This window comes from Poecile atricapillus, chromosome 12 (assembly GCF_030490865.1).
Source record: "Poecile atricapillus isolate bPoeAtr1 chromosome 12, bPoeAtr1.hap1, whole genome shotgun sequence".
In the NCBI taxonomy this organism is placed as follows: Eukaryota; Metazoa; Chordata; class Aves; order Passeriformes; family Paridae; genus Poecile; species Poecile atricapillus.
The window spans coordinates 878,124-900,740 of NC_081260.1; the positions used below are offsets into that span (position 1 = coordinate 878,124).

General features: G+C 56.1%; 1 protein-coding gene across 5 annotated transcripts; it reads left to right on the top strand.

Moving 5' to 3' along the window:
• Positions 1-42: 42 nt before the first annotated feature.
• Positions 43-22,146, top strand: OCRL (OCRL inositol polyphosphate-5-phosphatase). Of its 5 annotated transcripts, none has more exons than XM_058847538.1 (24): positions 50-344; positions 437-516; positions 882-961; positions 1,785-1,823; positions 2,257-2,367; positions 2,440-2,523; positions 2,833-2,953; positions 3,042-3,203; positions 4,050-4,151; positions 4,547-4,661; positions 6,374-6,490; positions 6,627-6,814; positions 8,074-8,185; positions 9,576-9,685; positions 10,600-10,735; positions 11,919-12,029; positions 12,333-12,498; positions 12,674-12,909; positions 15,787-15,810; positions 19,028-19,147; positions 19,381-19,465; positions 19,905-20,032; positions 20,587-20,698; positions 20,801-22,146. In XM_058847538.1, exons 1-24 carry the CDS (start codon positions 312-314, stop codon positions 20,923-20,925), a joined length of 2,697 nt encoding a protein of 898 aa, XP_058703521.1. In that variant the 5' UTR covers positions 50-311; the 3' UTR covers positions 20,926-22,146. The 5 variants fall into 5 exon arrangements, with proteins under 5 accessions (XP_058703525.1, XP_058703521.1, XP_058703523.1 ...); XM_058847540.1 differs by having other exon boundaries at positions 2,440-2,511; XM_058847539.1 differs by having other exon boundaries at positions 2,260-2,367.
• The last annotated feature ends 471 nt before the right edge of the window (positions 22,147-22,617 follow it).

Consider the following 22,617-nt stretch of genomic DNA (forward strand, 5'->3'; position numbering starts at 1 on the left):
GGCCCGCAGCCAATCAGCGCCAGGGGCGGGCCCAGGGGGCGGGGTCGGGCGCCACCCGCGCCTCCTCCCGGCTCTGGGGGCAGCGGGAGCGGCAGCGGTGCCGCCCGGTCCCGTTCGCTCCGCGCGGCGGGAACCGAGCAGCGGGACATCCGCGGGGAGCCCGGCAGAGCCCCGGCTCCCCCCGCCCCCGGTGCGCTCGCGGTTCCCGCCGCGCCATCGGTGCATCGGGGGCCTCCCGCCGGCAGAGGGCGCCGCTCCCCGCTCCGCGCTCCGCGCTCCCCGCGCGGGGTCCCGGGAAGGCGAGCGCTGCCATGGAGGCGCGCGCCGCGGGCTGCGGCCTGCTCGTATCCACCGGGCGCGGCGGGGCCGGGCGGGCGGGGGGCAGCGGCGGGGCGGGCCGGGCCGGTTACCGGAGCTTTTCTTAACTGCGGCGCAGAGCGTTGCCGGCGCGGAGGTGCGGGCCGGGCGGCGGGAGCCGTGCGTGCTCGGCCTGGAGCGGCGGGCCGGCCGCTACGGGTGAGTGCGAACCCGGCGGGGCTGCGGGCGGTTCTCCCCGGAGCCGCCGCTGCCGTGGTGGCTGGCGGGGTCCCAGCGGGCTCCCGTCACGGGCCCGGCGCTGCGGAGGTGCGTTCCCGGTGCTCCTCCGGCATCCCGAGCCGCCGCAGCCCGGTGCTGGACCCGCCCGTGCACGGACAGTCCATCAGCCCCGGCTTCTCCCCGGGGGTGTCCGTGTCCTGCACCGGCTCGCTTTCCTTTTTCCTGCTGCCCCAGAAGCCTAGCGATAAAAATCAAACCCTGTGTCTGTACACACGGCTCCCGTTTGTGCGTGTGTGAGCGGGGCATTGCTGCCGGGTCTTTACGAGCCTTCCTTCTGTCTGCAGGGTCGTTATTCACTCCCAGGAGAAAGAAAACTCTGATCCGGATTATATTCCCATCAATAGCCGCTTTAAATGTGTGCAAGGTACTGACTGCTGGGGGGAGGAAGAATCCCCTGCTGTTCATCCACAAACCCCAAATTTAGTGGTGTTTCCTGACCTGCCTCCCAAGCCACGGTGCATTGAATCGTTTCACTGTGAAACAGCAGCTCACATTTTATGGAATCCCTGGTTCCTCATCCGAGCAGGCTGTCATTCCATGTCAGCATGCAGTTGTGAGGAACTTGGCAGGCTCCAGTGCGTGGTGGGCTTGGCATCACACAGAGCCAGCACACGCAGAACCTGCTGTCAGGGGCTGGGATTTGGTGTCTGCTGGAGTCTGTCTCTCAGGCTTCTCTGCTGTGCCGAGAGCTGGGAGCTGTTGCTTTTCCTGAATGTTGATATCTAAACTTCCCTATGGTCTAGCAAGCTCTCAGCATCCCACCTGTTGGATCAGGAAGGGCTTTAGGACTTGTCTTGGAAAAACTTAAATAGCAGCAAGTGGCCCTAGGGCGAATCTTTGTAAGGAGTAAAAGTCCTTTTTCCTGGATTTGCTCATTCCCTTGTGTGCAGTTCAGTGATGTTCTGCCCCTGGTCTTGCCCTGTAGAGAAGCTCTGCTGCACTGATGGGGAAAAACCTTCCAGAGAACTGTGTGGTGGGAATGTGTGGTGGGAATGTCTCTGGGGCCTTGTTGGGAGGTGACTCTCAGTTCTCTGTGCCAGAACCGTTAGGAATGTACAGATGTAAATTAGAGCTCTTTGTTCCTGTCAGGACTCTTGGTGGCTGGTAGCAGGCAGTGTAATTATGTGAGTCCTCAATTACTGCAGCATCCAGCTCAGCTCTACTGATCCTGTTCTTCTCTTTTCTAGAGGCAGAAGAAACTCTGCTGATTGATATAGCTACAAACAGTAAGTTTCATAAGGGCAGTGCTGTAGCTAAAGGTCCTGTCAGGGAACAGCCACTGGTGCTTGTTTTGCCTCCCAGTTTTCCCCCAGGCTCTGTGTTTGTCCTCTGCTCAAACAGGGGTTGTTTTCCCTCTGATGTTGTCATCTGGCTCTGTCAGACACTCAGTTGTCAAGACAGACAAGGTTTGAAATGCAGACGATTGAAATGTTTGCAATTTTTCTTCCTGCTTTTAGAACTCTTCCCTGTGAGATTGCAGCAGGGAGGATTCCAAAAGCCAGGAGAGGTGCTGGGGTTAGCCCAAGCAGGGCAGGGGGACCTCAGAAGCACAGGGAGAGTAACTTAGTGCAGGTTTCCATCACAAACAACACCTGAAGCTGGCTGGGAAGCCTGGGGACTCTGAGCCAGCCTGGGCTGACACAGTGAGTGTGCTTGAAGCAGGCTGCAAGGTCCGGATCCAGGGTGACGAGGCACCGGAGCGGCTCTTTGAGATCCCTGATGAGGAGCGCTGCTTGGGATTCCTGTCAGAAGTGCAGAGCATACAGGAAGGTAAGCAGAGTTGCCCCTGGGGCTGTGAAATCCTCTGCCAGGAGTTTCTGACAGGGATGGGTTTTTTTCCAGCCCACCTGAAAGCGTCTCTTCCTGAAGCAAAGGACTCAGCCATTTGGCATCAGGTGGAGAAGAGCCTCACAGGTCTGTCTCCAGGTACAGCTGGCTTTGCTGTGGGGCTTGGGCAGTGCTGGGGTGCCCAGGGTAGGAGCTGGGTCTGGCCCTGCTTCCTTGTCTGTTAATTCCTTCCTAAGTGCTGTTTTCACCTTTGGTTTCTGCATGTTAAGGTCCTTCCTGCCTTGACTTGTGGTTAGTGCCCCTTTCTCCAATTTCCAGGGACACGCTGTTGATACATTCCTACCATCATTTGGTTTTTTGCTTTCCATGGAGTTAGGTTTTTTTCTTTCTTGATCTGAGCTGTTTCAGATTGTTTCTCAGGGTGTTTTTCTTGGATTTTTGTTCCAGGAGCTCTGGGGTTTGAGGATGACTTCAATACTCTGAGCCTAGAAGAGAAAAGGAACATGCAAAACCACCAGGCGGGATCTCGGCGGGAGCCCCCGCCTCCTCCTGTCCCTCAGAATAAGCAGTAAGAAAAGCAGGGGATCTGTTCCCTTTTTCACTTTTCTTCCTAGACAGCAGAACTAGTTCTAGTGCTGCTCTTGCCTCCTTCCTAGATTTCACCGAGAGAGAGAAGGCACATCCAGGGACCAGCCCAAGGTGACCAACACAATGCGCAAGATGTTTTTGCCCAGCACGCAGTCGGGGCAGAGAGAGGGGCTCATCAAACATGTGCTGGCCAAGAGGGAGAAGGCCTACATCAACCTGCACAACTTCAGGTGAGACCTGGGAGGGAAGGACAGAGCTGGGGGGTGTTTCCTACAAGCTTGGATCTCACCCAGGATCAGACCCTGGCAGCTGCTGATGGGTTGCAGCTCAGGTGGCCAATGAGGATGGTACAGCCCAAAGGTCACCAAGTGTCCATGGGGCAGCTGCTCCTTTTATCTTCTCTCTGTGTGTGTCAGATCTCCTGAGCCTTGGAAAGGCTGGAGCAGGTGGACAGGAAGAGTGAAGACAGATGTCCCACCATTGTGTTGTGGTGTTAAAAGAGCCAGATGTTTGCTGGTGGAATGTCTTACTCCAAGAGGAGTGTCACTGGGAGTGAGCCAAGCCTGGGAGCATTTTCGAGGAGCAGCTGAGGGAGCAAGGGAGCCTCAGCCTGGAGAAAAGGAGGCTCAGGGGGGACCTTCTGGCTCTCCCCAACTCCCTGACAGGCTCTGCTCCCAGGGAGCAAGAGAGAGTACAAGAGGAAATGGCCTCAAACTGCACCGGGAAAGGTTCAGGGTGGACATCAGCAGGAATTTCCCCATGGAATGGGTGGTCAGGCCTTGGAAGGGGCTGCCCAGGGAGTTTGGGAGTCCCCATCCCTGGCAGTGTGCTAGGAATGCCTGGATGTGGCACTCAGCGCTCTGGGCTTGGTGACATGGTGGGGATTGGGCACAGGTTGGACTCAGTGATCCTGGAGGGCTTTTCCAGCCTCAGTGATCCTGTGGCTTTCAGATCCCCCATGGCTGTCACTGCTCCATGCAGGGACAGCTCCCAGTGCGTGCCTGCAGCCAGAACACTGCTGTGCTGCTGTGCTTTTCATTGTGTTTTCTAACAGCTCCTCTGCTTTTGTGCTGCAGGTTCTTTGTGGGAACGTGGAATGTGAATGGACAGTCTCCTGACAGCTTCTTGAATCCATGGCTGGTGTGTGACACGGAGCCTCCAGACTTCTACTGCATCGGGTGAGGGGATCCAGGAGGGCTGGGCTGGGTTTAGGTTCCTGCTGTGCTCTCAGAGGCTGCACAGAGCTGAGCTGTGTCACACAGGGGCTGTCTGAGGGCAAAAAAAGCCATCAGATGAGGCAGAGGATCAGGCTGAACAAAGCTAGCATGACATAATAGATTTTCCTGGAGGCATCTGCAGAGCTTGCTCCTTGTCCTCTGCCTGTTCTCAGGGAGAGGGCTGCTGGGGGCTTGTGCTGGGGTCCCAAAGGCACTGTGGGGAAATCCTACTGATTTATTTAGCAAGTGGCCATAAGGAGCTGTTCCTCCAAGGGCTGTTGCTGGAGGTTTCACATTCCTGTAGGAAGAAGGGGATGTGCAGGAGGGCTGGAGGTGCTAAGCTCTTGGGTTTCCAGGTTCCAGGAGCTGGACCTCAGCACGGAGGCTTTTTTCTACTTTGATTCTACGAAGGAGCAGGAGTGGCTGTCTGCTGTGGAGAGGTTCCTGCACCCTAAGGCCAAATACAAGAAAGTGAGTTCTGCTCAGTGGCATGGGGGCTTGTCATGGAGCTGGCATGATGGGAGGGGAAAAGGAAACGGGCTTCCCTTGTCCTGCCTGTCCAAGGAGCAGGGCTTGGAGAAACCAGGGGTGGTACTGGACATGTGCATGCCTGGGCACCTGTCAGCTGTGTCAGGTTAAATCTGCAGAGTCTGCTTCTGCACCACAGTTGTGGGGAAATACTGTGCTTTAAAGCAGAAATTTGTAAAGGTGGGGGACCACAATACCTTTATCAAATAGGAGGTAGTGCCAGGGAAGCAGCAGGTTCAGATTCTCTACCTATGTTACCTTCTCATCCTGTAGTACAGGAGCCAGATGTGTCCTGAGCTGATAAATTAAATGAGTAGCTTTTCCCTGAAGGAATGGGATGATTTATAAAGTGAAATCTTCCAGATGCTGCTGCCTTGAGTCAGAATTGCTTCAGCTGTGGCAGCAGGACTTTGTCTGGCTCGTTTAGAGCAAGACATTGGTTTTGTCTCTGCTGTGGCAAACCTTCCTGCTGCAGGGACCAATCCTGAGTACATGAATGGGTTTCCCTTTCCTTCTTGGGCCATGTGTTTGCTGTCACACCCCATCCTGCTTGCTCTGAGCAGGTGTTAGAGGGAATGAAGCAGGAAATGGAGTATCTTGCTGAAATGAGACCTACCAAGGGAAGTCATGGCCCAAACTGCAGAGAGACTCCTGCTCCCTCCCCTCCCTTTGCTTCACTTGAGTTTTGGGTGAATTTCTCCCACCTCAGTGAAAGGGAGAGCACAGGATATGGCTGCAGGAGGGGGAAGTGGCTGGAGCTGTAGATAAGGCTTGTGGTCACTTGCAAATTCTGCTCCTGCAGAGCAGACTGGGTGCAGCCCTTACAGCCAAATTCTCTGCTCTCCGCTTCTTTCCTCACCCCATAGACTCAGTCCCAAGAGATGTGAATGTTTCTGTGCATAGAGGTGAGCATGCAGACTGTGCTCGAGCAGGTGAGGCCTTGTCACAGTTTCAGAGTGGTGATGGCACTGTTTTGGAGGTGCAGGAAGGTCACAGAGTGGGCAGAGTTGGCTTAGCACATGTACAAGATCAGCAGCAGACCTGAGATCCCCACTGGGACAGGGCACAGGAGCACAGTGTCAGCCTCTGTGGGCTGAGAGATACCTGCTCAGATCCAGAGGGGCCCTTGGCTTTAGGGAACGAGTATTTCCTGAGAAGGAGCCTGTCTGTAGCACAGAGATGCCTTTTGCTACCCTGTGCCTCAGGGAAATGAGAACATCTCTGTGCATTCCCCTCTGCTCTGGAGTCTGCAGTAAGCCAGGGTGAGCTCTGACTCCCACTGCACCTGCAGCCTCTGGGTCTGCCTGGAGCACTCAGAGCTGTGCTGGTCAGAGCATGGCAAGGGCTGAGACCTGAGTCACAAACCTGCCAGGCATTTATTTGGTTTCTCTTTGCCCACCCTGTTGTAGGGAGGGACCAGAGTAGGGAATGCAGTGAGCTCAGCACTGCTGACAGCTCCTGGGGGTGACAGATGGACCCCAAGAACCTTGCTGTGGACAGGAGACCCTTTGTGTTCTCTTGTGCAATTAGGGATTGAGTGGAGAACACGAGGAACAGTGAGAGCCAGAGCAGCAGAGCATCAAGCAGAGCAGAGCAGATCAGAACTGCATTCCCTCTGCCTCTCTGGCAATTCAGGATCCTGTTTATTTTTGCAGGTGCAAATGGTCCGCCTCGTTGGGATGATGTTGCTCATATTTGCTAAGAAGGATCATCTGAGCAATATCAGGGAGATTGTGACAGAGTCTGTGGGCACAGGAGTCATGGGAAAGATGGTGAGTCACCCAGGCCAGCTTGTGGCTTCCCTGTATCCATGCAAGAAGTGGCACAGTCTGGTTTGGTTCACCTGGGCCACCCCAGCCCCTCCCTGTGCCTGCCCCGCTCCAACCCCACTGCTCCTCCTGTCCCCAGGGCAACAAGGGTGGCGTGGCCATCAGGTTCATGTTCTACAACACCACCTTCTGTGTCGTCAACTCCCACCTGGCTGCCCACGTAGAGGACTTTGAGCGCCGAAACCAGGACTACAAGGACATCTGTGCCCGGATGAGCTTCATGATCCCCGGTGACAGCCTGTCCGAGCTCAACATCATGAAGCACGAGTGAGTTGTGCCCTTTGGAAGTGGTGCCGAGTAACCCAAGTCACATCAGAACTGCAGCAAAAGGAGGTTTCATACACATGAGTTTTCTGGCTTGATGAAATAATTTGAAATGCCAAGGATTGTGATGTGCTGCAGTTCCTGCAGACAAACTGGTCACCTCCTTGCTGGAGTGCCTTGTGCACCCTGTCCCCAGTGTCCCTCTCCTTGCATTTGTGAATAACTTCTTTTCAGCAAGCCTAAACAGAACACAAATGGTTGGTACTTCTGTAATTAATAGTTAAACCATTTAAAAACCAAAAATGTAGAGTGGATTACTGCAGGAAAAAACTTCAAATATTAGATTATCCCTGATAATCCACTAATGGAAATGTTGAGTTTTGACTATAAACAGGAAGAGCTTTGGTACTAGCAAGAGGTTTAAATTTTAATCTTTAAATGAAACGTTTATGGAGTAAAGAGTGAGTCCCATAAGTGTTTCTTTAGCTGCTGATAGCAAGAAGGCTGTAGTCCTGCAGAGGAGCAGGGTGGGAGCGAGTGCTGGTGAGGTGTGGCTGAAGGCTGCAATGGGAAACAATGTCCAGAAGGTTGTAAACTCCAGGAACTCAATTCTGCTCCTGCTAATTCTGTGTCAGGAGGTCTTGGCTCAGTAAGTGGTGCAGCAGCTCCTGCTCTGGTAGAAGGGAAGGCAGTGAAAAAGCAGCAGGTAAAGCAGGGTGCCACATGAGGGACATGGCAGATAGAGCTGGCTGACAGGCTGGCTCTGCTCAATGAGCTCCACCTCAGTACCAGCTGGATTTTGTGTGAACACTGGTTTTGCTTCATTAGAGAGTCAGTGCTGTTCTGTGGCTTTTTTCAGGCTGAGACAAGTGCATTATCTCCTACTAAACCAAGTCTTTAATCTTTGGGGAGTTCCAGAGGATATGGACTCAGTCCTGTAGTCTCTGCTGTCACTAGAAGTTTCTGCTGTTGGACTCAAATGTCTCCTCTCTGTCTTCCATCCCCTTTAACGTGGTTTATAAAGGGGAGCTGTTAACTGCTGGTCTGCTCCCAGAATTCTTCCCTGTGAGGGTGGCCAGGCACTGGCACAGGCTGCCCAGAGAAGCTGTGGTTGCCCCATCTCTGGAATTGTTCAAGGCCAACTTGCACAGGGCTTGGAGTAACCTGGATAGTGGAAGTTGTCCCTGTCCATGACAAGATGAGCTTTAAGCTCATTTCCAAACCAGACCATTCCATGATTCTGTGTGTATCTTTGTTTGCAGTGTTGTTATCTGGCTGGGAGACCTGAACTACAGGCTGTGTCTGCTGGATGCCAGTGAGGTGAAGAATCTCATCAGCAGGAACGAGCTGCAGAAGCTGCTGACCTATGACCAGGTCAGTGAAGTCACTCACATTCACCCCATCCCTGGGAAGGCATCTTGGTTCAGGATGTCCCTCTGCTGGGGAGGAGCTGGGGAAGGGGCTGGAGCACAAATCTGGTGAGGAGCATCTGGGTTGCTCAGCCTGGAGAAGAGGAGGCTCAGGGGGACCTTCTTGCTCTCTACAACTCCCTGCCAGGAGGGTGCAGCCAGGTGGGGGTTGGCCTCTTCTCCCAGGTGACAACTGGCAGGACAAGAGGAGAGACTTGAGGCCTCAAGTTGTGCCAGGAGAGGTTCAGGTTGGATGTTGGGGAAAATATTTTATGGAAAATGCTGTCCAGCCATGGCACAGACGGCCCAGGGCAGTGATGACCCCGTTCCTGAAGGGATTTAGCAGACACATAGAGGTGGCACGTGGGAACATGGGTTAGTTGTGGCCTTGACAGTGCTGGGGGAACAGTTGAACTCAGTGGTTTTGGAGAGCTTTTCCAAGCTATATAATTCCATGGCACACTGCAATAAGGGTTTGGACACAGGCACTGGACCCTGACAGAGCTCTGGGTGTGCTGCTTGCAACATCTCCCTAAACAAAACCAGATTGTCCATGCTGGGGTGACTCAGGCAGGCACTGTGTGTGTCCATGTCTCAGAGCAGGAGTTCTCTTAAACACAAACTACAAGCTGAACACAGACATTTGTAACAGCAACAAAAGCTGCTGTGATCAGTGTTGTGGAAGAGGTATTGATTTGGAGCCCAGTTTGACCTGAATTCTGTGCTGCCACCTCCCCTGCTCGGCATTCCCTGCAGCACACGGAGGCTGGTGGCAGGTGCCCTTCAGGTGAAGGGTTGCACTTGGGAAACATGAACAACAGTGGTGCAATATCACCTCTGACACAGTTCAACAGTAAATTTGGTTGGTTGTCCTCTGTAGCTGGTTTTGCTGTACTGCAGAGCTTCGTGCAGGCTGCAGCTGAGGTCTTAGTGAGGAAAACATCCAGGAGATTTTTCAGAGGAGTAAAGGAGCAAAGGAGGGTGGTGTCAGGTGGTCAGGCAAGTGCAGTCCTGGAGGTTTTTGCTAAAGTGATTGGTGGGGAAAGATTAATGATGGTAATCTTAAGCATGAAAACTGATGAAAGCATTCAGTAATTAATATTTCCCTTAACTCTTGCTTGATGCTGCCTGCATGTTCTGGTGAGCAGTGTCCATTTGTACTCGGTCTGTTTGGAAAACATTCCATTTGTGTGTTAAAGGTGTGAGGTCTGAGAGGCAGTTTGGGGGTGTCTGTGGATCCCACAGAATGGCCACAGGCCTGTAGATCTGCACTCTGACACCGCTGTGGCAGGGGAGGGTTTCTTGGGTTTGGTTTGTTGTTTTTTTCTTTTTAAAGCTTTCTTTTTCTGCTTTAGCTGAATATTCAGCGCACTCAGAAGAAAGCATTTGCAGATTTCATGGAGGGAGATATTACATTCATCCCCACGTATAAATATGACTCTAAAACAGATCGCTGGGACTCCAGGTACACTGGGCGTGTTTACCTATGACCTAAAACGCATTTTCTCACAAAACCTGATTTCCTGCTTCCTAGAGCTGTGAATACCTGTCAGTGTTGTTTGGCCTTCCTTTCTTTCCTGCTCTCTGCAATAAGCAGCCCCTCTGTGTGTTGACCAGGCACATCCCTTAAAGCTCTGTTGCTGCTGATCCCACTGGATGAGGGCAGGTGAAGTGGGAGCTCAGGTGACACTGCACTAGAGGCTTCTTCTACTACCAGGGACAGGCAAACAATATAAAAAAGGAATTGAAGAGCTAAGGAAACAGGCTCTGTGAGTCACCCTGTCCCCTGACTTGCACACCCACAGGGTGGCTGCACTGTGATAGCAGCTGTGGTTCCTGCTTGGTGCCTCCCACAGACATGGCTGCATCTGCTGCAGGGACTGCTCCCAAGGGAGAAACTCCCAAGAAGGACTTTCAAACCATGTGGTGATTGAATTTGCCATGTTTATGAATCAGCAGAGTAGTTAATCTGAAGAGGGATAACCCAGGATTCAGGCTTCACAACATAACAGTGATCACTGAGTAGACTTTCCATAGTGGAAACAGTAAGCGACGGGTTGGACTGTGGGCACGAAGGTCTGGCAGCACAAGAAAGTCATGCAGCTTGGGTCACACATGGGTTCAGGCTGTGAAAATGAGCTTGGCTGAGGGTTATTTTGTTTCCTGGTGCTGGAGAGGATGGGAATTTTATCTGCTGTATTGGGAAAGGGGGAGAGAGCAGAAGAAATAACAGAGTTCAAGCTGGGGTTTGTGCTAGGGGTTCATCCCATCAGTGCTGTGATGGTGTGGGTGGAGGGAGCTGTCTCGTTGGGAAGAGGAGCAGCTGGGATGGTGTGACAGGACTGTTGGATTCCCCTGGTAACCTGTTTTCCTCTCCAGCGGGAAGTGCCGCGTGCCAGCGTGGTGCGATCGGATCCTTTGGAGAGGAGGGAACATCCAGCAGCTGCGCTACTGCAGCCACATGGAGCTCAAGACCAGCGACCACAAGCCCGTCAGCGCCCTGTTCCGCATCGGGGTGGGTGTGTGTGCGCTGGGGCAGCGTCCCAGCATGGCCAGGCATTGCTGTGGGAGCTCTGCAGGCCCAGGACACCTCTGCCCAGGCTGCTGCAGGAGGGCACATGAGCCCAGCTGAGGCTTGCCTGCTGCATGTGCAGCACTGCAATGGGTGACCCTGCTGTGCCCTCCTTCCCATGGAGACACAGCAGGACCTGGACCTGGCTGGAGCTGGGCTGTGTCAGATATGTCATCTACTTCACACCTCTGTCTTCAGGGCAGGGTGGCAGCAAATCCAGGTTTTCTGGTGCAGCAAATGGGGACACCCCATGCCTGTTTTTGCTACCTCCTGCTCCCTGGGTGGCTCAGGTCACAGGATGGGTCAGGTTGGAAGGGACCACAGTGCTCATCTGGTCCCATCTCCCTGCTCCAGCAGGGCCATCCTAGAACACATGGCACAGAACTGTGTCCAGGCAGTTCTGGACTCTCTCCACTGGGGGAGATTTCACAGCCTCTCTGGGAAATCCATTTCAGTGCTCAGTCACCCACACAGTGAAGAAGTTCTTCCTCATGTTCAGGTGAAACTTCTTGGGATCAGTTCCTGCCCGTTCTTCTGGTGCCATTACTGGGCCCCATGGAGCAGAGCCTGGGCCCTGCTCTGAGCCCTCCCTGCAGACAGGCACAGACAGGGCTGAGAGCTCCTCTCAGCTGTCTCTTCTTGAGGGTGAACAGCCCCAGCTCCCTCAGCCTTTCCTGGTCAGGGAGATGCTCCAGACCCTTCAGCATCTCTGTGGTTTCTGCTGGCCCCACCCAGGAGCTCCATGTCTCTCCTGTACTGGGGAGCCCAGAAGCAGACACAGCACTTGATGTGTGCTGAGTAGAACAGGCTGAATCTATGTAAAGAAAAGCCTTTCTCCTCTCCCTCTGCAGAATCACGAGGAGTGCTGCAGCATGCCAGTGTTTGCCTCCAGTGATCTCCCAGCTGTGTGACCAGTGGCCAGACAGACCCTGGCAACACCTGCAGGGGTGAAATCTGTAAAGCTGCAGACGCAGCTTGGGACTGCACACGTGTGTGAGCTCTCTCAGCCTTGCAGCTACAGAAGCAAGTGCTTAGAGAAACAATTCACTTCTGCAGTTTGCTCATGATCAAGGGAGTTCCTGGAAAGCCAGTCAGAAGCTTTGCTGAGTGTTTTTGTCTCCCACAGGTGAAGGTTGTGGATGAGCAGAAGTATCGGAAGCTGTTTGAAGATATTGTTCGTATAATGGACAGGATGGAGAACGACTTTCTTCCTTCACTGGAGCTGAGCAGGAGAGAGGTGAGGGTGAAACTGGGATCACTGTCACTGTCCAAACACAGCAGCCTTCAGAGTGCCTGAACTTCTTTAAAAAGACTTTGTTTCAATAAACTGGATTGTAGGAAATTGAACTCTATCCTTTATCTTACAATCAGGAGTCGGGTTAGCAGGACATGCTGTCTTGGCTCCTTGGCAGGACTTCTGTGAGGAGTTCTGCATTGGGTGGGCTCCTCTCAGCCATGGGGGGCCACTGCAGAGTTTGTGGGGAGCTGGCCATGAGCCATATCCTGCCCATTGATCACTTGATTTCTCTTGGCTCTGCAGTTTGAGTTTGAGAAGGTGAAGTTCCGTCAGCTGCAGAAACAGAAGTTCCAGATTACCAATAATGGGCAGGTCACCTGTCACTTCTCCTTCATCCCAAAGCTCAATGACAGCCACTACTGCAAGCCATGGCTTCGAGCCGAGCCCTGTGAAGGTTACCTGGAGCCAGGTGAGTGTACTGCTGTACACCCCCCATCCCATCTCCACTCAGTCCTTCCTGTCTTCCCTCTGTCCCACCTTCCTTGCCATCAGTCTTGTCTGTTTGTCTCTCCTGTTGTGTCCGTTTGTCCTGGTGATGGCTTTTGGAGTGTGGGTGTGCTCCTGAGAGCTCGGCTGTGTTGCAGATGAGAGCACAGAGATCTCCCTGGACGTGTACGTCAGCAAGGACTCGGTCACCTTGCTGAACTCTGGCGAGGATAAAATCGAGGATATCCTTGTCCTGCACCTGGACCGAGGGAAGGACTATTTCCTGACCATCAGTGGGACCTACCTGCCCAGCTGCTTTGGCACCTCGCTCGAGGCCTTGTGCCGGATGAAGCGACCCATCCGGGAGGTTCCAGTCACCAAGCTCATCGACCTGGTGAGTTCTGAGCAGCTCTTCTAACCCAGAGAGGCCTGCTTCCCTTCTAATTGCTCCCAAAAGCAGGAGCAGTGCCTGCAGCTTGGGTTGTCTGTGCTAGCTCTGAGCTGAGTCACTTCACAGAGCTCGAGGTGCTCTTATTCTCCCTGTCTACCACAGCTAATGGCTTTGACAGCCTGTACTTTATCCCTTTTTTTCTGAGTAGGCTCTTAATATTGTTTGATGTGACCAAAAAGTGATCCCAGCACCTTATGCTGGTGTTACTGCTGCTGGCAGGCTCAGCTGGGTGGCACTATGGTGTCATGAGAGATGTGACTGGGATCCTGTCACCCAAGGTATGTGGGCTTCTTCTGCCGTGATGAGTGCCCCGGGGGCCTTTTCCTTCTGGATGCATTCCCACTGCACAGGGGCAGCAGCAGGCAGAAGCAGAGGACCAAAGGAAAGTCTGTGCTGTGGGTGTGGGGTGCTGAAGGTCACAGCTCAGCACAGGAGCAATGTCACAGCCTCTCTGGCCATTTCCTCCCACACCAGCCACAGTGGGAGATAATGCCTCGAGTGAGAGATAGCTCATCAGGGAGAGATCTCTCTGTGGTGCAGCAGACTGTTCCTCCCCCCAGGCTTTGCCAGCCCCAGCATCAATATTCCTCCTCCCACAGCTCCTTGTGTGCATGAGAGAGGGTGCAATGGTGCCCTAGTCACCTCTTGTCCTTTGGGCACTCTCAGCTGTTTCTGGGCTTGTCCCATTTTGGGGATGGAATTCTGCTTTCCAGGCTGGCTTCATTCCTCTCTCCTTTCCTGGCTGTGTTCCAGTGAGGTGCAGCAGCTCCCCAGTGCCAGTTCATGTCCCTGTTCTTGTTCAGCCAGCAGAGTCCTTTCTTTCTGTCCACCTGAAAGCTCAGCCCCATTGTTTGAGTCTCTCTGCCATGTGATACCTTTCCTTTCCTCTCCTCACAGTCTCACCCTTACATGAGGGGTTTTTATCTAGTAAGCTGCTGCTTTTCCACCTCTGTAGATTTGACAGCTTCCACTCCCATAGCTTCCACATTTCCTTATCCCTTCAGCAGCTCTCCATTTCCTCTCCCTCCCTCTTGCAGTTCCAGAGCTGGAAAAAGCAGGTGGAAAAGCAACCAGTGAAATGTTCCAGACCCACTTCTAGAACAAGACTGACTTTCAGACAAATCCTCAGAAATCTGAGGAGCCTGAAGCCTGGATCAGGCTGGACCTGGGGAGGCAAATGCTGTATCTTGCCACCTGGATCCTGCCTGGCCTGGAGCATTTGGGTGCAGTTCCCTGAGTTTTGGTGCTGCTCAGGCTGTGTGTTAAGAACTTTCTGCACTTGCATGGGCTCATCCTTTTCTGCATCCAGCGTTTTCCTCAGCCTGGCTAGACTTTGTGTGTGGTTCTCAGGGAGAGAGGTCTGGAGATGCAGTCATGGGGCTGAGGTAGGTGGGTGGGTGGGGGTAGCTCCGTGTAGGTGGGAGTTTGTCTGGGAGCGGCTCTCCTGCTTTTCCCAGGAGGGAGACACTGACACACTGCTGGCACTTGAGCACCTCTTCTTTGGGAGTTCAGTATTAGTGTCTCATCCTGTTTTTCCTTTGGATCCTACTCTGGGTTTTAGAAAGCCTCTTGAAGAGCCCCTGTCAGGAACAGGTGAGTCTTGTGGAGCAGATCATGCTGAAGGCTCAACATTAGAGAGAAATTGTTCCCTGTAAGGGTGGAGAGGCCCTGGCACAATTTGGCCAGAGCTGCCCCATCCCTGGAAGTGTCCAAGGCCAGGTTGGAAGGGGCTTGCAGCAGCCTGGGGTAGTAGAAGGTGTCCCTGCACATGGCAGGGGGTGGAATGAGATGAGCTTTAAGCTCATTCCCAACCCAAAGCACTCTGATTTTCACTCTGAGCAGCCAGGCTCAGGCTGGGGGGTGAGGTGGGGATGACTCACCCGGTACAAAAGTGCAGGTGGCTGTCTACCCTCCCAAACCTGTCACTGTGTCCCTCCCCCGTGCCACAGGAGAGGAACCTGTGCCAGCTCCTGTTCCGAGCAAGCTGTTCCCGGGAAGAGGCCGGTCTGTTGGAGCTCAGGGAGCCTCCAGAGGAAGCAAACACTGCAGAGGCCACAGGGGAGCCTGAGATGCTGCTCTCTCCTGGTGTCCCTGTGCCATGGGAGCTGCAGCTGCTCCCAGCCCAGCCTGGCACTGTGTGGGGCTGTTCCCACCCTGCAAGATTCACCTGCCAGGACTGGGCATGGACAGCCTGCTCCCGTTCCCTGCCGCAGACCCCACCAGCAGTGCCCAGGGATGGCTGCCCGGGGATGCTGAGGGCTGGGCTGTGCTGCCAGAGGGCTTGGCACACTCCTCTGTGCTGTGCTAATGCTCTTAGGCTGCAGCAGCAGCCGGGTTTGAGCACAAACCTTCATTTCCCTGACCCTGCCGAAAGCTGCTTAGGGGCCCTGTGAGCTCCACAGCTGCCACACACTCAGAAACACAGATTTAGCCCAGGGAACGTTTTATCTCTGCTCTGGTCACAAGGGAAGATGGCTGAAATAACACAGGGACAGTGATTGTGACCAGGGAACACCGTCCTGGCAGACACATCTCACCTGCCCATGGCCCGGCTGAAGGCCAGTGCTGTCCAAGCCCCTCCGAGGGGCTTCCAGAAATCCTGGGGCTGTGCATCATGTGAGCAGGATTGTTGCTAATTGGCAGGCAAATCTCTCCACAGGTTTAACTTTGGCCGTGTCAGCAAAATGTGTGAAGGACCTGGTGTTCAGTGGGTTCTTGTAATGCAAATTAGGCTTCTGCTTAATCACAAGAGATAATCCAAGAGTGCTTTCTCCCTCTTAACCACACTTTTTCCTCTCCTCTCTTTCCTGCTGCTCTCAGGAAGAAGACAGCTTCTTAGAAAAGGTAACACAAGCAATTGCTGTGTGGCAGTCTGCTTCTCAGCGGTGTGTTTGTAAAGAACGAGAGCTTTTCCCTTGTTTTGTGTGGCAGAGGGAAGGGGAGGGGAGCACAGAGGGGACACGGCTGCCAGCAAAGCTTCTTAGCACAGCTGTGGGCTGGATGAGAGCATGGAGAAGCACACAGTGACCCCGGAGCCAAGCCCAACTGAGATGTTAAAGCTCACCAAATTTGCTCCGGGAGAAAAAAATTGTTCTCCTGATCCTGACAGCAATGCTGGATGTTCCCAAAAAAGATTGGCAGCCTTTGACATACCTGTGACCATAAGGAGGGGTTCACCACAGCATCCTCTCAGACCTGTGGGAACAGGGCTGGAGCAGGAAACTCGGGCTCCTTCCAGCTGGTTGTGTCCCGGTGGAGGCCGAGGGAGGGCCTGGTGCAGCAGGTGGATGTTCCTGTGCCTCCTCAAGCGGTGGAGCTGGGGCTGCTGGCTCTGATGGCCACCGTGCCCAGGGGATCCTGCTTCCCTCGGCACCGTGCCCCGTGCTGGAGCCAAGCGAGGAACACGGCCTTGGAGAGCAAGGGGGAGATGCTGGGGGTGCTCATCCTCTCAAGGGGGAGATGCTGGGGGTGCTCATCCTCTCAAGGGGGAGATGCTGGGGGTGCTCATCCTCTCAAGGGGGAGATGCTGGGGGTGCTCATGCTCTCAAGGGGGAGATGCTGGGGCTGTTCATGCTCTCAAGGGGGAGATGCTGGGGGTGTTCATGCTCTCCCTGCGCTGGCTCTGGCATCTGTAAATGGTTTGAGCTGGTTCTGCCCTGGCTTCCCAGTGTGGGTTGTTCCTCTCTGGGCTGTCAGCGCAGCTGCAGAGTACAACAGGAGAGGAAGGAACGTTCCCTCCCCCAGAGGGAATCGAGCTGGGTTGTTTAACCACATGAAGCTCACAGACTCCCTCCTGGCAGAGGAGAAGGGAGGAATTTTAGTGCTTCTTTGGTTCTTGCTTTGCTTCGCTTCTGGGAGCTCCTTCCCGTGGCAAGGACGTGGCGGTGTCGCCCTTCCTCGGAGCCGCCAGGAGAGGGCGCTCGGGGCCCGGCGCACCCGCCTCCTGCTCCTGCTCTTATCCCTGTTCTTATCCCTGTTCCTGTCCCTGCTCCTGCTCCTGTCCCTGCTCCTGTCCCTGCTCCCTGTTCCTATCCCTATCCCTGTTCCTGCTCCTGTCCCTGCTCCTGCTCCTGTCCCTGCTCCTGCTCTTATCCCTGTTCTTATCCCTGTTCCTGCTCCTGTCCCTGCTCCTGCTCCTGTCCCTGCTTCTGCTCTTATCCCTGTTCTTATCCCTGTTCCTGTCCCTGATCCTATCCCTATCCCTGTCCCTGCTCCTGCTCGTATCCCTGTTCTTGTCCCTGTTCTTATCCCTGTTCCTGTCCCTGCTCCTGTCCCTGCTCCTGCTCTTATCCCTGTTCTTATCCCTGTCCCTATCCCTGTCCCTGCTCCTGCTCCTGTCCCTGCTCCTGCTCCTGTCCCTGTTCCTGCTCCTATCCCTGCCCCTATCCCTATCCCTGCCCCTATCCCTGCTCCTGTCCCTGCTCCTGTCCCTGCTCCTGTCCCTGCTCCTGCCCCTGTCCCTGCTCCTGTCCCTGCTCCTGTTATTATCCCTGTTCCTGTCCCTGTTCCTGCCCCTATCCCTATCCCTGCCCCTATCCCTGTCCCTGCTCCTGTCCCTGCTCCTGCTCCTGCTCTTATCCCTGTTCCTGTCCCTGCTCCTGTTCTTATCCCTGCTCCTGCTCCTATCCCTGTTTCTATCCCTGTTCCTGCTTCTGTTCCTGCTCCTGTCCCTGTTCCTGCCCCTGTCCCTGCTCCTATCCCTGCTCCTGTCCCTATCCCTGCTTCTGCTTCTGTCCCTGCTCCTGTCCCTGCTCCTGTCCCTGTTCCTATCCCTGCTCCTATCCCTGCTCCTATCCCTGTTCCTATCCCTATCCCTGCTCCTGTCCCTGCCCCTGTTCCTGCCCCTTCCCTGCCCCTGCTCTTGCTCCTGCCCTTGCTTCTCTTCCTCCTCCTCCTCTGCCCCAGGCACCTCCAGCCTTCTTCTCTTCCCTGAGGACCTGGCATCTCCAGCATGGGCATCTCCACAGCTCTCCCAGTCATGCCTAGGGCTGCTCCAGTGATGCCCTGACACAGGGGGTTTCTGTAGAAGAGCCTCAGGAAACCTGGGAAGTGTCCACAGCTCTGGGAGAGGGTCTGCAGCTCTCTTCCTTTCCCTCTTAGAGGAATTCTCTAATGCTCTTGCCTGACAGGCTGCTCCCTGACCTGCCCAGTACACGTGGCTGAGGGAGGCAGCCGTGCAGCCAGGACTGCTCATCTCCTGGCAGGGTCAGACCTGGGGCTGGCAGAGCTCTGCCATGTGGCAAGTGGGGCTACTGCCCGTGCCACCAGGGCTCATGCCAACCCAGGGTGTGTCTGGGCACAGCAGGGAGGTCACCCCTGGCTGCTGTCAGTGGCTGTGTGTGCTGCAGGGACAGTGTGGCAGCTGTTGCCTCAGCTGGAGCAAGGTGCTTTCTATGTGGCTTGGGGGCTCCTCTGCTGGTGGCGAGGTTGTATCCCTGCTTGTGCTGGCTCCTGGGTGCTTTGGGAGTGCTGGGCATGGCTTCCTCCCTGGAGGAATGGGAGTGATCGTGAAGTGAGAGTAAAATCAAGCCAAGAGCCTGGATCCGGTTAAAGCTTGGTGTGATGGAGACGCCTGAGCCGTGGAGCTCCTCAGCTGCTCCACAGCAGGAACTGTGACAGTGCTGGTGTGTACTCAGTGAGAGCCATCCTGGGAAAACCAGGGCAGAAACTGGAGGAATCAGGACGGTTCCAGAGCCCCGAGGGCAGCCGTGGCTGGAGCAGCTGGAGCCAGGGAAGGCGAGGGCTGGGTGGGCCGGGGCTCCGGGACTCGCTGGCTCCCAGCCCCTGCTGCCCGCGGGCTGCGAGCTGGGCCGGGGCTCCGTGGGCAGCCAGAGCCCCCTCCTGGGGGGCTGAGGGGGCTGGGGCTGCTGCAGAGAGCGGGCAGGTTGTTCCATGGGGCAGCAGGAGGGAGAGGAGCCAGGAGCAGGAGCAGTGGCTGGTGCTGTGAAAGTGAGTCAGGGCTCGAGCACCCTGGGGTCCTGCTGCTTCCCCTCTCCCAGCTTTCCCTACCTGGGACTAAGGGCCTGAGGTTTCCCTGAGCCCTTGTGTGCTTTCTCCCCAGGAGAAATCCATCCTGCAGATGGGCTCCCTGGACAGCGAGGAGGCAAGTGAGGTGCCACTGCAGGTGCCAAAGGAGATCTGGCTCTTGGTGGACCATCTATTCAAGCATGCCCTTCACCAGGTGAGAGGGAGGGTGAGGTAGAGGGCCTCTGCCACGATGGAGCTCTCCAGGTGACCTGGTTCCTCACAAGCACCTGGAGATCAGCTCCAGTTTGGTGTTTTCAGGGCAAGGCTTTTCCCTGTGCTTGAGGCACTGGCTGGGTGTCCTGGGCTTCCCCACTCACTGGGAGTCGCCATCTGCCTCAGCCTTTGTGGAGAAGGTGGCTTACTCCATCCCTGTGCTGTTTTTGACAGGAGGACCTGTTCCAGACTCCAGGCATGCAGGAAGAGTTGGAGCAGATCATTGACTGCCTGGACACCAGCATTCCTGAGACAATCCGTATCCTTCCATGGTGGATCTCAGCTCTGCTGGGAGAGTTCGCTCTCGGGAGAGCTTGTCTGTCACCATTACCCTGGCAGGGGGAGTTCCCCTTGGTCCCCCCACAACCTCTCTGAAAGTCAAATCTGTGCTGGCCAAGGCAGCTGGGGGCTCTGGAAGCTTCTGCAGGGCTGTGACAAGCACAGGAGCTGGGATACTGAGGAGATGGTGTGGAGGAGAGGTTAATGGAGCAGGGGGACTCCTGTGCAGCCAGAGGGTGGGAAAATGCAGTGCAGGGTGGATGGAGCAGTGTTTTCCATGGGTGGGGGACAGTGGAGGAGGAGGAGGAGGAGGAGGAGAGGTTAGACAGGCAGGGAACTTGAGTGAGCTCCAGCAAGATGAGCATCTGGGGAGGGAGGGGATCTCTGTTCAGCATGGCCCTTGATTCCCAGTGCTCCAGCGGGCAGTAATCACTCTGTGGCTGAAGCTCTCCTCATCTTCCTGGAGGCTCTGCCAGAGCCTGTGATCTGCTATGAGCTGTACCAGCGGTGCTTGGAGGGGTCCCACAGCAGCCGGCTGTGCCGACAGGTGCGGGGCTGTGCTGGCCTGTGGGGCTGTGCTGGCTCAGGGCTGCTCCTGCTGCTGTGGGCTGGGTCCTGCTCCCTGCCCAGGGGCTGGCAGCGGCTCTGGCAGAGTGGGCGGCTCTTCCAGAGAGAGCCCAAGTGAGCCCTGTCTCACCCTGAGCACATGGGGAGCAGGGAGGGGCTGAGCCAGCACAGGTTCTGAGGGCTTGAGCACCTGCTCACAGTGCAGGACAATTCCTGTCCTTCCATGGAGGGCTGAGCATGGCTCTTAACATCTGGTGGGGCAGCAAGCCAGGCCTAGCACATCCCTGAGCAGAGGGGGAAGTTTTGTGGCAGTGAGAGCCGGGATGTGACGGGAAACAAGCAGGAAGCAGCCCCAAGGCAGTGGGGGCTTTTTCCAGCTTTCCTTGAAGCAGTGTCACCACGAGCCACAGCCCACAAGTGCCACCAGCACTGGGCTGCAGCTGTGGGTGCACTGCTGTGGCTCCTGGAGTGCCACACGTGCCCAGGCTGCAGCAGCAGGAGCTGAGAGAGCTTCCTGACACCATTTCCCTGCAGGTGATCCTTCAGCTGCCGAGCTGCCACCGCAACGTGTTCCGGTACCTGATGTCCTTCCTGCGGGAGCTGCTCAGGTACTCGGAGGACAACAACGTCAGTGCCACCATGATCGGTGAGTGTGGTTCCTCTGCAGCCCTCGCTCCGTCCCAGCCTCTTCCTGCACCTCCCGAGGTGTTCGTTCCTCAGCAGGGACTGATTTTACCTGCCTCCACAGCCGCCCTGTTCTCCAGCCTCCTCCTGCGCCCTCCGCCCAACCTGATGGCCAAGCAGAGCCAGCAGGACCGCCAGCGTGCCATCAACTTCCTCACCAGCTTCCTGCTCGCCGGGGACGAAGAGTGACTCGTGCCGTGTGCCAAAGCTGGGCCCGCGCTGCAGCTGGGCCTCTCAGCTCCGAGGGGTAAAGGCTCGAAGCTCTGCAAGTGCCGTGTTTACAGTGGGAAGGGACGCTCCCCCTCCTCGCCTCGCCACACCCCACGCTGCAGAGGCACCGCTCGCTGCGCCGCCATCCACCCCCGGAGCCTCGGCTTCCCCGCGGGAGCCGGGCGGATGTGGCGGTACCCGAGCACTGTGCCAGCGCCCATCGTCCCGTGGCAGCGTCACCGGCTGTCCAGGTCACGCCTCTCTCTGTGTCACCCCCATCTCCCAGGAGCTGCTGTGGAGAGGGGTGGGATGGCTGGTGCTCTCGGCGGCACGGCGCATCCCTCCGGCGCCAGGTACGCGTGCTGCCCCAGACTGCTGTGGGACATGTGCCACCCTCTGCCACACAGCCCTGCCAGCCCTGCTGCCATCACTGTGCTATGGACTGTGCTCACCCAGGAAGGTTGTTTGGACATTCGGCCTCCCCCCTTCGGCAGGGCCTTTCCCCTCTCCCCTCCCTCCCAGGACACGAGGCCTCGGCACACAGCTCTGTCCCTGCACCTCCGTTCTGCCCTCACTTTCCTCTCCCTTCCCTGCCCCGTTTTCCCCCAAGCACATGGGATGATGGTGGCTGGCTCACAGTGGCCAGGGTCAGGTGGAGCCACAAGCTGCCCTCTGTGTGTCTTGAGCAGGATGGGACCACTGTCCCTCTAGGCCAGCCTGCAGGGTGGGGATGGGACAGGCTGGGTGCCCAGGTGCCACCAGATGGAATCCATTCTCTCCCTCTGGGGTGCTAGCAGAAGGTGCAGGTTTGGGGGAGTAAGAGGAGCCAGAAATGCTCCTCGGGGGCCAGAGGAGCAGCTGGGGGGCTGCGGTGCAATGGTCACACCCAGCTGGCTGAGGGGACAGCCCTGGGGCTGGTGACAGGGTACAGCAGTGGCCTGTCCCACTGAAACACTACGAGCCCTGTGGGGCCACGGGGCCTCAGGTGAGGGAGGCCAAAGCCAAGGGGAGAGGGTTGTGGTCACAGAGCCCCTGCCGGAGCCTGGGCTTAGCCCAGGATGTCGCGTGGCCCTGTGCTCCCCATGCAATGGCTGAGCTGCCACGGGCTCCCTTCCTTCTGCCTTTTTCTTTTCCTTAAAATTTTTAAATTACATAATTTATTGGGAAACCATTAGTTCCAAATAAACCTCTGTTGTGCAAGGCCTGGGGGCTGCGAGGGGCGCGCCTGCCCTCCCTGGGGCAGCTCTGCAGTGTCACGGAGCCCTGCCTGGAGCTCAGCTGGGCCCGTACCGTACCTGTGCTCTGCCTGTGCTGGGCTGTGCCCGTGCTGTGCCCGTACCGTGCCCATACCGTACCCATGCAGTGCCCGTGCTGGGCTGTGCTGTGCCCGTACCGTGCCGGTACCGTGCCCGTGGTGGGCCCGTGCTGGGCCTGCACTGTGCCCATACTGTGCCCGTGCAGTGTCTGTGCTGTGCCGGTACCGTACCTGCACTGTGCCCATACCATGCCCGTGCAATGCCCATGCTGTGCCTGTGCTGTGTCCATGCTGTGCCTGCACTGTGCCCGTACTGTGCCGGTACCGTGCCCGTGCTGTGCCCATACTGTACCCGTGCTGTGCCCGTACTGTGCCGGTACCGTGCCCATGCTGGCCATGCCGCCGGCGGTGCCCAG

Excerpts from the sequence above, each read along its gene's own strand:
- OCRL (XM_058847538.1), top strand. The coding sequence starts at position 312 with ATGGAGGCGCGCGCCGCGGGCTGCGGCCTGCTC. Across the intron at positions 12,499-12,673 it reads TGAAGGTTACCTGGAGCCAG|ATGAGAGCACAGAGATCTCC; the intron begins GTGAGTGTACTG and ends GCTGTGTTGCAG. Across the intron at positions 19,466-19,904 it reads CAGCATTCCTGAGACAATCC|CGGGCAGTAATCACTCTGTG; the intron begins GTATCCTTCCAT and ends CCAGTGCTCCAG.